We start from the raw sequence: 13,414 nt of genomic DNA, 5'->3' as shown, positions 1-13,414 counted from the left end.
GTATTTCATACTTACTTGATTAATACATATTTCCCCAACCAGACTACGAGCTCCAGGAGAGTTATAAAGTTTTCCACTTCATTGCATCCACAGTGTCTACTGAAGTTCCTGACTTAGCATAGGTGCTCAGTTACTATTTACTGCATGGATGGATGGATGGATGGATGGAAGGAAGGATGGATGGACACTTGGATGGACGGTTGGATGGGCAAGTAGATGGATGCAAGGAAGGATGGATAGATGGATGGATGGATGGATGGATGGACGGACGGATGGACAGATGGGTGGATGGATGAAAAATGAATGGTGCAGAGACTGATTCAGAGAGGGGTGCCCTAGGAGAAAACAATCATCAGCCCTCCTTGCACCTGCAGCAACTGGTCATTCTCTCCTCAAATCACTTAACTTACTAAATTTTAATCATTTTGCCTCCATTGTAGGATGGAAGTTCTTCGAAGGTAAAGAGCAAGTTTTTCTAGTTCATCTCAACATCTCAGCTGCCTGACCTTTACTAGACACTGACTAAATGTCTGGGGATGGCAGTGTTTAGGAAAGCAGAAGCTAGTCCTAAGCTCAGTGGGCCCTAACTTTCCTGGGGAGTGTCTGCCTTCCTTGTGAGAGTGCTCTGCCTCCCTATATTTCCCCCAGCTTCCCCAAATTGCAATAGTCTCACATTAAACCTTAAGAAAGGCAGGCCCCTGGATCCCTGGGTGGCTCAGTGGTTTAGTGGCTGCCTTCGGCTCGGGGCATGATCCTGGAGTCCCGGGATCAAGTCCCACATCGGGCTCCCTGCATGGAGCCTGCTTCTCCCTCTGCCTGTGTCTCTGCCTCTCTGTGTGTGTGTGTGTCTCTCATGAATAAATAAATAAAATCTTAAAAAAAAAAAAAAGGCAGGCCCCAAGAGCCACAAGGTACACAGCAGAACTCAATCTTCCTTGCTCCCGAGCTAGCACTCTTCCCATTTTGTATCCAAATAGTGCTCCCAGCAGGGGAGAGTGTGAGGAGCCCCAGGTCCCAGCAGGGGAGAGTGTAAGGGGCTGTGGACCCACCAGGGGAAGCTGGCCTGTCACACGAGGCCGAAAAACCCCACCAGGGGTTTTTGCTTACATGGCCTGGGCAGTTACTTCCAAATCCCGAATTTAGTCATTCTACAAACAAACAAAACAGTGAGTGAACCACATTCATCGAAAAATATGGGCAAGAAAAAGGAATAACTTAAATGGACACTCTTTGTGTGGGGAAAGCCTAAACTTATACCAGAAGACAAAACATACTACATAATTATGTCTGTTGAAAATTTCTTTTTTATTTTAAACAGTACAGATGCTTCCTAACACATCTTGCAAATATAACACACTTTATTTTCTTTGCCTGAATTTCTGTGAATGAGATGTCCCAGTATGACCAAGATAGCTCATGGCAGCTCTGATGCTCTGTGAGCCCCTGAGCAGGTTAAGGGTAGGCCATGCCAGGGCTGGGACCAGAGCAAAGGGAGGAAGGAGCACATCTCCACATCCTTGAGAGGCCTGCAGTCTAGCGGGATATTTTCTTTATTTTGGAGGTCTCCGTGTTAGCATACTTCCAATTTATAAGATATAGTCTATATTTTCAGAAAAGAGCCTGTCTACCCACAGTGACATGAACAATGAAAGCAATTCTCTAGGTGAGACAAGGCTAGAGTAGGACCTTTTGTCTTAGAGAACCAGGTGATTTATGAAAGAATGATGCTGTGGCCTTAGATTGTTGTCATAGGTATTTTAATTCTTTGATATTTTTGGAAGACCTGCAATGTTTGAATACAAAAAGAGACAGGATCTCTGCATCTTCTAGAGCATGTGAAAAAAATTCTTTGTGAGCAGCGCTGGAATTGTCAACAGTGAGAACTAAAATGAACCCACGGGTCACATCTGCTGTCCTCGGCACTGGGCTCTGTCTCTCATGTGGAGTGACTTAGATCCAGTGTCTGTAGGAAGTGGGGTGTGGACATTCAAGTAGCCTCAGTGCAAAACCACAATACCTTTAGTACAGATATTTCCCTTCGGCTTTTGCCTGTTCATGGTACCATGTGCTTCCCGTAAATTCCATTTTCATACTATTTTATACTTTTTAATAAAGACGATTCATTAATTACAAAACTGTGACTTAGTTCTATGCCTTTTAAAAGTCTCCTTATAAATATATTTAAACATTATGCTAACTCTCTTTGACACACCAGGTGTCCTTTTTGTGTTATGGGAAACACTGTCAACTGCTGCTCCTGTGTGTCACGCAAGAGTTAGGTGATCCTTAGAGATACTGAATTCCAGAACTTTATAACTTCCTGTGGTTCCAGCCACATACAGCTGTACGGACACCGCCTATTCAAAGATAAGTTACTAAAGCTTGTTCACAGAACTAAGCTTTGCCCCAATGTCCCCGCCCTCAACACCTGGTATCACTGGAAGTATCATCTCCGTGCTTTCCAGGGTTTAAATAACAGTATTTAGAAGACACTTAACACCACAACAGGGAGTTTGCTGGCATGACACGGACAATCCGCTTACTCCAGATGCTATACTCAAACTGGATGGGTCCACTGAAAAAATAGATATAACCTGCAAGGAAAAGACCAAAAAGAAAGTTTCAGAGTCTGAAAACACTAAGAGTTTACTCCAGCTCACATGAAAAGTACAACCTGTGAGATCCCATGGTTTTTTAATGTGCCAACATTTGTGTCTAAAACCCTACTCATGCCTTAACATATTGCTTATAGTTGGGGTGGGGGGGAGTACGAGTTTCCTAGGTCTCCTGAATCGTCACCTTGAAATAGTTGTCGTCTTACCACGAGTCCTAGTTTTGATGCCAACATGTTGATATTAGTTATTTAAGTTTGGAAAAATGTCCCTTTTCATTATTAAAGCAAAAATAACTATATAGTTACAGTACTCATCTGTCTTTCTATATAAATGACTCCCCACTCTACCTCTGATTTAAGTTATGGCAATAATCTTTGCCTCTTGACATCATTAAGCGTAATTCAAGACCATGTTGGGGCACCCGACTGGCTCAGTCGGTTGGGCATCTGACTCTTGATTTCAGCTCAGGTCATGATCTCGGGGTCATGAGATGGAGTCCTAAGACCCGCTTCTTTCTGTGCTCTGCAGGGAGTCTACCTGAGGTTCTGTCTCTCCCTCTGCCACCCCCCACTCTCTCTTTCTAAAATAAATAAATAATTAAAACCTTAAAAAATAATTAGGATAGTATTTAGAGTTTGGCATCTCTTATTTGTAGAATTAGCAATCATTTGAGCAACATCATCATTTATTCTAAGCGTATTATATTTTGTTTGCTGCCTATGTAACTAATTACTTAACTGCCATATATTTATTAGTACCTCTAAGTCCTGTGTAAAAGTGCTTTATAAGGGAAATGATTTTGAGGAGCTACAGAAACCCCCCATTGAGGTTAATGTGATGGAACTTGTTACCGTTTTTCTCATAGACGGCATCCACTTTATCACCAATCCCTGGGAATTCCTCTTCTATCAGCCTGGGGTAGTCTTTATCCATGATCTGGTTAGTATCATCATAGCTATGTAGTAAGAAAAAGAAACTCTTAAGTAGGCTGTATTTCTTAGAAATTATCTTAGAAATGATACAGTGTGATCATGACACCTTTCAAAATTGACAAGAGTTGTAAAATGTTAAGTCCATTTAAAATATCTGGTAACTTTTTCAAATTAGGAATTATGACACTGAGTGCACAGTGGGAGCTTGCTAAACATTTATTGACTTGCCTAAACGTTATCTCTGTAGAGAGAGTTACAAGCTCACTTCCATTTCACAAATTGCATATCTGCTAAAAAAGTGTATTATTAGGAAGTGTTCTTAGACCCAAATCAATACATGTTTGTTCATTGAACAACTAAATACTGAGCTCTCACCACAGGTGAGACAACTTGCTAAGTGCAGAAATGGATGCAAGAATATTTGACGTATAATTTCTGGACTAAAAAGTTATCAGGGCATAGGGTGGTTCTGAAGCTGGGAAGGGGAGCATGGCTCTCTTGGCTTTCTCCTCCCATAGCTTCAGTTCCATAGTCCACCCCCCTGCACACAGGCACACCCTAGCCAACCAAACACATCCTGAAATTAGCCTAGAACAGCCTCCCATCATGTACTACTATTACTGATGAGAGTTTCTGACCCTTGAGATATGCTCTAAAAGGTAAAAGGCAAGAACCACTGAACTGTGGAGAAACGTAAGACATGTATACATGGCAACAGTAAGCAATGGAAGCCAAACGTCATGACCAGGAGATGTAAAGCATCATGAGAGCCTGTAAGAAGAGACATGGCTGGGAATGGGGTGATCCAAAAGACTTAGAGGTTCAATGGTCTTTCCAGGTACTCTGAACGGGGGGTAGAATTTCAAGAGGGGGAGATGCTGGGAAAGACCTTCCAGTCACATGAGGGGATAAAGGCACAGTGTATTTGGGATCTAGGAAGTCACACACTCTCACCGAACCATGCACCTGTATAGGGTATGGGGACTGGAGCAGCAGCTTCCGGCAACCTCTCTGGGGGATGAGCAGACACTGGAAGTGGCGGCCTTCTCTCTCTCTATCTCTCCCTCTCTCTGTCTCTCTTTCTTTCTCTCTCTGTCTTTTCCTGCACCTACTTTGTTGTCCTCTCCGGCCACAGAAGGTGGGGCCACGTGTAAATTAGGAGGGATGACAAGAAAGAGGACTCAAGAGCAGAACCAGTGAGAAGAAAGATGTCAAGGTCAAAGCAATGGGATAGCAGGGCTGACGTACAACAAATAGTCAGAAAAGAAGACTGGCTCTGAAGAAGGGAGCGCTGGATGTGTGTTCTTGCCTGTTCAAGCACCTGTCTGAGAACTTGCCTCTAGGGGCTGACACGGAACAGACATCCATGACTGGTTTGCCATTGTACGTAACACGTTAGAGACTTAAACCAGCGAGAGCCACATGGGACTTGCTCGGCCTACGTGACACAGGTGATGTGCCGGGAAAGACAGCGGCCGTACCTCCAGACCTGGTTTCCTGAGAAGAAGAGCGTCTTCCCCGTGTTCTCAAAGTGAACAGCTGCACTTATCTTCTTAACCTCTTTTGGAAATCCCAGTTCAGATATTTTTTGGGGATAACCTTCCAGAATTTCATAACCATTAAGAGCCCAATATTTTCTTCCTAGAATAAGTAAAAGAATGGTTTTATTATCCAAGGGAATATATTAGGACTCACATTGTGTAGATACTTACTTTAACAAAGAAAGACTCATTTTATACATTTAGAAATAAATTAGTGTTTGCAGTCAACATGTTTATGAAGCATAGAAATATGAGCATTGTTCAAACAAAAATTAGGATTTAAGATGCTGATATCCTAATTATGAGTATAATTACAAACCAAATATCATACTTAGTCAACTTATTACCTCCTAATGTTAATCGGGAGCTGAGTGAAAAGTATACTAAAATTTCTTCATAAATAAGCAGTAGAGGTGTAACAGTAAATTAGACTGAAAACTCAAATTTTATTCCAGATAGAAAGTGACTTTATGATAGCATTAATTATAATAATCAAACACCAGAAATAATGCCAGTAGAATGCTATGTAGTCATCATGAATTATGATCATGAAGATGGAGTAGCAGTTTGGAGAACTGTCCATAATTTTATGTCAAAGGAACAAGCAAAATATGAAAATGTATACACAACATGAATATAAATATTTTAAAATACATATTACATATAGTGAAGGACTAACAAAAAAAGTGAGGAAATGAAATAAATTGATGTTTCAGAAGGGGGAGAATTATGGATACTATTTTTTCAACTTTTCAAAAGGTACATTGCCATAATGTTTGCTCAGCAAATGATTTTTAAGAGGAAATAAGAAAAAGCTGACATGATTGCTAATGAAAAAAAATAGTAGCTTTGTAATGACAAGTAATAATGCAGACTTTTTACTTGTCAAATTCAGAGACATTTTGTGGAAAGTTTCCAGGTATGTTCTGCTTTCTATTTTGTTATGCTTGGTTCTTAATTGAGGTATTTTTCAGAAGTGGTCACTTTGCTAAGACTCTGGCAGCATCAAGTTCACCCCTGCCTGCCCTGGACACGAGGGAGGCCTCGCTAGGGAAAGGCTCACCTCTGAAGATGAAGATAAGGTCGCGGGAGGGGTGCTCATATGCAGCATCGATACGGTTGGGAAGTTCCGGCCAAAAGGATTTTGTTAAAAACAGCTCTGCATCCACCTGCTGAGGATGCAATCGCCAGAAGAATCTAACACACAAGTAAAAATACAGAGTTTGCAGTCATATTTTTGAAGTGCAAATACTATCCATCCTACTAGCCACCTGTCTCCACATCCACACGGGTAAGTTAGAGCAATCATACCCTATCACTCCTTCCCACGTCCTATTCAGTGCCAGGGGGACAAGCTCTTGCTACCCCAACTCTAGCCTAAAGTAGTAAGGTTTAAAGTCTCATGGAATCTTTGAAGGCCTCTAGGCCTTTGTGAGTTGAGGCCATGCTTTGTTCCATTTGGCATATCTTGCAAATGTACCAGGCACTGGGTTGGGTTCTGGAAAAAAAAAACCGGAGTTACCAAAAGTAGGTCTTCCAAGATTTCATGGCCCAGGGAAACAGATACAGGAGAAAACACCTGAGATACAGTGTAATCAGAGTTCTAATGGAGCAGGGGGTAGGGATGCTGTTGGCACACAGATAAGGGATCAAGTAATTGATGAATGAATAAGTGAACAAATGAACAAATAAGCATATTAGAACAATGTAGAAGTGAAAAATTCATATTTCATTTTTCCTAACCCACAGGTTTAGATTGTAAAGCACTCACTCTCTCAAATTCCCACATATATTACTGGAACAAAAGTCTTTCCGTACCAAAAGGAATTCATATGGATGCTGTAACAACTTACTGATATGGTCATTGATTTCAATCCTTGTGTTTTTAAATAAATAAATTGGATTTTTATATTCATTTGGTTATCTTTATAACAAAGAATACAACCAAAGTTGTAAAGAGAAGCTGCATCATGCCAAGATTACCGGGTAAAAAGTAAAGTGTTTATGCATCAGTGATTTATTTCATCTGAAACATGTAAAAACACAAACAAATACCAAACTACCCAAAGATCTATTATTTTCACCATTAACTTCACCTTTGGAAATGTGACTGCATGGTTGGAAATTTGCAGACAGAACTTTACAAATGTCTATGACATGCAGATTGTGTAAAATAATATGAAGAGTACCTGTCTTTAAAGATCATTGTTTCTCCTCGGAGGCTGGTGATGGCATCAAGGGATAAGGAGGGATCACATTTGTCTGGTGTTTTGGGATGTCTGGGGTTGGGGTCTTCATCTCCTGGGCCTGCAGTCACGAAACAAATGTAAAAAGGGTATGGGGTTGGCCTCCCTGATGCCTCGACCCTGATAATGGGTCCCTGGAGGGGGAAATTGTCAGCTTCTACAACAGGATCCAAACCCCATGTAATCCTACTTCCTTCCTCTAGTGTTATCAAGCTCTTGGGGGTGGACCTATTCCTCCCACGTTCATCCTCAAGACCCTTTGAGATTCTTCTCAACTACAAATTTGGGTTTCTTGAGGTTGGTGATAGAAATGGGGAGTGGGAATGTGAGCAAGACTCAGAGGAAACCTGCCCCATGCTTGGCACAAGCTGTGAACAGGTTGCTCTCGAGAGACACATTCCTCTTCAGGCCATTTCTGGTGGCACATCATCCCTGATGGAGTCCTCACCTCTGCTCTATCTCTTGCCTCTTTTACCAAATGGCAAATGTCTGCCATTTTGCCTCACTAATTTACCCCAGTACCACTGCTATCAGAACCAGCCAGGCCTTAGCAAACTTGACGTGCCTTGCCACGAGTTTGTAGCTTTCCACTGGCTCACATGAGTAAAAAATTCTGAGCTACCTTTTCTCCACCTAGTTCATATTAGTTCTATCATCAAGTCCCTTGGTCACAATACTGTAGAAATAACAAGAAACACAAAACATTTGCCCATATCTACACTCACTGCTATAGTAGATTTCAGTCCAGAGGGAAATGTGATGGGCCCAGGGGCATGAGTAAGGTTTCTGAGCTCGGTGCTCTAGAAGTGTTTGCACTGATGACTTTAACTATATTAGTGGCAGGCAATTTTGCTGGTTTGGGGTGAGGTAAATATTATTGAAAATTTGGAAGAAAAAAACAGAAGAGATTCTTAAAATGGTCATTGTAGATATTGAGTAAAAGTTACTACAGGCCACTTAAACAGTTTCTACTGTGGCAAACTGATGTAGTTGAAGGAATATCCAGAATTTATAAAAGCTGATGAAGACCACACCTTCACTCTCAACCATGGGACTAGAGCTATACTAGGTAAGATCTACATGGTGTGGTTTCTTCATTGGTCAAACGGGGAAGAAAATATTTTCCCTCCTTATGTCAGAGGTGTTTTGAGGGAATCAAACGTACCTTACAAGGTATAAAATACAAATAGGAATCTGCAAAATTTTTGGAGAATAGAATATTTTCTACTTGAGCAGGTAGTCTGATTCAGAAAGAAAATATGGGCATGTCTTCCCAGGTTTTAATAACAGAACCAGAGGGACACCTGGGCAGCATCTGCCTTCAGCCCAGGGCGTGATCCTTGGAGTCCCAGGATTCAGTCCCACATCAGACTCCCTGCATGGGGCCTGCTTCTCTTTCTGCCAATGTCTCTGCCTCCCTCTCTCTCTCCCTCTCTGTGTGTGTCTCTCATGAATAAATAAAGAATATCTTTTTAAAAAAATAACAGAACCAGAACAGAAATATGGTAATGATAAATTCACTAATAAATTTGAAAATAAATGTATGTATCTATTCTGTTTCTAGACTGATAAATTAAGAGTTACCATAGAGAGACTGGATCCCTTGCACATCATCATCAGGAAGCATAAAGTGGCTTTTGCCCGTGTAGGTGTAGATGGGAAACATGAGTGCTCCCGGGTCCTTGGAGTGGTCAAGACCTAAGGAGTGGCCGAACTCATGGGCAGCAACAAGGAACAAGTTGTAGCCTGTAAGAGAACAAAGCAACGATGAGAAGGCAAGGCAGTGACCAGCTAATGGAGGGCATGCTATTTTCCTCACCTCTTTCTCTTTCTTGGCGATTTCACTATTTTTTAATTAATATTCAATATTCAGTTGCTTGAAGGAAGATTCAAAACATTGATTTAATCCTGATAAATAGTTTCATGTTCTCTTTGATTCTAGCTGCCTACATAATTAGAATATTAATAGGTTGCTCTCAGATAATTAGAAATCAATGAGGATCTAATGGGAGACACTAGTAATCCTGATGTTTTCTCAGGTCAGGTGAGGGAAGTGGGCAGTGAAGGCCAAAAGAGGACTCCTGGGAAGCCACACAGGGTGGTCCTACCAGGGGTGTTTCTAGAACATCATCTGAATAAGAGGCATCATGCAAAGGGATGATGACCAGGTATGGAGCATGTACTAAATAGGGTCTCTGGGAATCTACTTGGGAACAAATCCCAACCAAATGATCCTTTTCAGAATATTCTAGACTCTAAAGTTAAAAAAAATAGAAACTCTGGAAATGATTAGCCAACTTTCCTCTATTTTAGAAGACTACTGTGTTGCCGTATTTACATTATTTCCTCTAGTAATTCTTTCTACAAATTTCTAAGCGTCCTAATACTGCTATTTCAAGTTGAAGGAGAAAAAGATAAAAGCTTTAAAAAAAAAAACACATGGAAGCTGGATTCAGTAGTTTCACTTTGACCTTAGACACCACTTGCTATCACAGTCCACACCTGGAGAAAATGCATAACTAACTTAGTGAATGATGGAGACCGTAAGAGAAATCAGAGCTCACATAATCTGAGTGACAAGCAAGTCTTCATTGAAATGACTAGTGAAAGATTCCATTCTTGGCCTTCCACTGAAAAGTCAATCATGGTTTGTTTGTGAATATATTCATTCATTTCAATTAAATATCTAAAATCCAGAATTTATGCAGGAGCCTAAAACTGAGGTTTACTATGGCTCTATCTTAACAATACTGATGTTATTCTTCCTTCCTAAAATCATTCTTACCTGTGTAATATTCAGAACATAAATATATAATCTCTCACCTTTTCTTCCAAAGACACATCGAGGGCATTGGAACCAAGGCATTGGTCAGCCAAGCCCAGAAAAACAATTCTTCTGTTTAAATGAAGAATAAAAATTAGCTATCTATGAAGACCACCTCTAACTGTTGCAACCAAGGGTCAGTAAAGCTCCATAGTTACATCCTGGTTAGAACAATCTGGCTTTTCTTCCTAAATTAATATTCCCAATTCTTTTGAGCTTTGAGGATTCAAATACTGACTGAATTCATTCAAAACTGAGTTTCATTTTGCTTTTGCAAATATAATCTGGTCTGTCTCATGCTATTTGGAGTAAGACACCATCTAGCTTTGTCGGAATGATATTTAAAAATCAGTGACATAGACACATCTGAAACAAGGAACTCATATAACAGAGAACAGAAAACTGATTGCACTTGTGCCGTTAATATTTCTGTCGAGGAAACAAAACCTATTTCAACTCATATCCAACTCATCTATGATCTGCCTCTTCAGCCCTAATAGTGTTTAGATGTGTATGTGTAATAAACTATACCTCCTCAACACATCAAAGTGTAATCCACAGTAACAACCCCTTGATTGACAGAAGAACATGTTGGTCCTAATTCAAGTTAGTTAGTATCCCTCAAGCCACTAAATGAAACTGCTCACTTTTAATGTTTCACATGAGTTTGTAGAAAAGTCACTTGTAGATACTGAGTATAAGATCAACTTTTAATTTTTTTGAAAAATACAATCAGTTGGCAAATAAAATTTACAGTATGCTTCTTAACTTCTTATCCATGGGATCACTATCTAACCTAATCTAGAAATTATGAAACATACCTTTATAAGAAACATTACCTTTGGAACTACTTGTCCAAGTTTCATCATCATCAAAATGGGCATCTCCTCCATAATTTGGCCCAGGAGGAAAAGCATGAGCCAGAAGACCAGAAGGTCCATCAAATGGATAGAAGTCCCCATGCTCTACACACAAAAGCAAGAGTTAAGAATCTAATTATATCCAGTAGTGTTTGGCACAAATGCTTGGTGAATCCTGTAAAAAGTAATAAATGACTGAAAGAAGGTATAAAAGAATGGAGAAAATTAGGGAGCAGAATGTAAAAAAAATGATTCTGCATCATTACCTTTAGTTCCAAAAGAGATCATGATATCTGCAGTGCCGTCATGAAGTCTGGTAAAATTCAGAGGTGTCACATCTGACCAAACTTTGAAAGCTTTTTTGAATGCCTTTTCAACTTCAGAATGAGTCAGATCAGGGGTATAGTTCACAATCCTATTCAACAGAGAAAATTTCAATTACATTTTTGGAAGGAGAAAGCTATTTGAGAATATATTTTCTTGGAATACTGCTTTTCAACTCAAAAATGCATTGGCTCCTCTAAAAGTTCTACTGGCGGTCCATTGTTTCAAAGTACTTATTAATTATGATGTCATACAAAGATAACAAAATGAGTTCAATCAGACATTTGAGTATCTCCAAATATCTGATCACTTAGAATCTTGCATTTAAAATATTCAGATATTTAATGAAACTTACATTGTATGATACAAGTTTGGAATTGTATCACTATGACCTAAATTAAATAGCTTTGTCAAGTTCCTAGAAAGAGCAGGACTCTACATTTTTCAGCACTCCTAATAAGTATGCCTCATGTAGTACATTTGCAAATTTTAATATACCTACTTTTGTTTTTTATTTTATTTCTTTTCTAAAAAAAATACTTGAGACTTCCAGTAAAAAATAATGCTGGGTTAACATAACAATAATAGATGTCATGAGGCATTCTCACCAATAGTATTAAAATTATTACTTGAATTATTTAATTTCTAGTTTAATATTTAAAGTCTACCTTTAAAAAATGGGACCAAACATGTTCTGTCATCTATAGCTTGTGTTGAAAATCAGGCATTTAATACTATTTTCAAAACTAAGAAATATTAAAGAAAGATAGCCTCTAAAAAAAAAAAAAAGAAAGAAAGATAGCCTCTGATCTACCTGTAGGTTAGGTTCGTTTTGGACCACTTGAGAGTTCGGGGGAAAACATTGTACTCGCCCACATCAGGGACCCCACATCTTGGTTTCTTCATGATGTCCAAGGTATTATCATCAAGTTTGCCAGTGATCTCTAAGCCGAAGAAGGACTGCATTTCTCGGAGCCTGTCAGCCACTGAGCCTGGGGCAGACTTCTTCAGGATTCCAGCAGGATTCAGGGGATAGTAGTAGGATTTCAGGTAGCGCTGAAAAAGAGACCAGAATGGCCTACTTTTAAAAGATAAAGGCATTGGTGAGATGTAACACCCCATTGGGATTAGCAAGATACTCTACCTCTGCAAGCTGGAAGTCTTCCTCAGACAGATCTTCATCACCATCGCTGGGAAGGGGCAGGGACCAGCACTGAGTCCAGCTCAAGCAGAGGAAGGCAGCCAGGATGCTTGGGAGCATCTTGGTGGTTGTGCCCGGAGCCTGCTGTCTTCTCCCAGACAAGCACCTTTACTTTTATAGACCTGCAGTGGTGACTCATCCTTTATGGACAAGTTCCCGCTTCCTAGTCTGTTGAAGGTAAACATGCTTACATGGCGACTTTTTTTTTTTTTTCCTCCCAAGAAAGTGTGGTTTGTGGTAGAATTTGAGGGAAATATAAAATGAGGGCATCTCTCATTTCAGCGGGGTCTCAAAAACCATCTGGCAAAATAAACAGCCTCAGCATATTTATGGATACTGTGGGAAGAAGCAGAGAGTAGTAAAATTTCACTTCACTAGGCAAAAATATTTTTCCCTCTGTAGAAAAGCAGCTACTTTTACTCTTTTCAGACAAGAGTATCAAGATGATGCTCTCACTTCCTTAAAGAGATACTTAGTCCTGCTTATAGAATATCTAGAACCTGGTGACTTCTGAACATCATTTTCCCTAGAGCAATTACAGAAGGAGACATGAGTACCTGAGGACCAAACAATTGGGGCAGACCCGAGATTGGAGGCTCGGATACTAGGGCACACCCACGGGGCCCTGGTGTGACTCTCGAAACACATGGAATCCTCCATGGATTCCCCACAGGTTCAGGAAGGGGTAGGAGCCTATATGGAATACAATATAATGGCTAGCACATACCCGGGGATTACTAGGCTTAAAAGGCATGATCTCGTTAAATCTGTACAGTAGCTTAAGCAGGAGGTGCTACTGGAAGGCTTGTTTTCATTTGACATAAGAATAATCTGAGCACAGAGAAATTAAATACTAACCTCTAATAAAAGG

At 40.1% G+C, this 13,414-nt stretch overlaps 1 protein-coding gene across 1 annotated transcript; it reads right to left on the bottom strand.

Moving 5' to 3' along the window:
* Positions 1–2,083: 2,083 nt before the first annotated feature.
* Positions 2,084–12,750, bottom strand: MMP13 (matrix metallopeptidase 13). Its single transcript, XM_041772077.1, has 10 exons — positions 12,487–12,750; positions 12,157–12,398; positions 11,285–11,433; positions 10,998–11,123; positions 8,919–9,080; positions 7,278–7,395; positions 6,152–6,285; positions 5,029–5,188; positions 3,467–3,570; positions 2,084–2,594 (listed from the first exon to the last, which is right to left on the bottom strand). Exons 1-10 carry the CDS (start codon positions 12,601–12,603, stop codon positions 2,494–2,496), a joined length of 1,413 nt encoding a protein of 470 aa, XP_041628011.1. The 5' UTR covers positions 12,604–12,750; the 3' UTR covers positions 2,084–2,493.
* Positions 12,751–13,414: the final 664 nt, after the last annotated feature.

Source organism: Vulpes lagopus, chromosome 10, assembly GCF_018345385.1.
Source record: "Vulpes lagopus strain Blue_001 chromosome 10, ASM1834538v1, whole genome shotgun sequence".
Lineage (NCBI taxonomy): Eukaryota > Metazoa > Chordata > Mammalia > Carnivora > Canidae > Vulpes > Vulpes lagopus.
The sequence above is the reverse complement of the archived record's forward strand: the minus strand, read 5'-3'. Positions and strand labels throughout refer to the sequence as shown.

Bases quoted from the DNA above. Each gene is read 5' to 3' on its own strand.
- MMP13 (XM_041772077.1), bottom strand. From the start codon at position 12,603: ATGCTCCCAAGCATCCTGGCTGCCTTCCTCTGCTTGAGCTGGACTCAG. The intron at 6,286-7,277 runs GTACTCTTCATA...CTTGTGTGTTAG, and splicing joins ACAATGATCTTTAAAGACAG to ATTCTTCTGGCGATTGCATC. The intron at 3,571-5,028 runs GTACGGCCGCTG...CTTACTACATAG, and splicing joins TCAGGAAACCAGGTCTGGAG to CTATGATGATACTAACCAGA.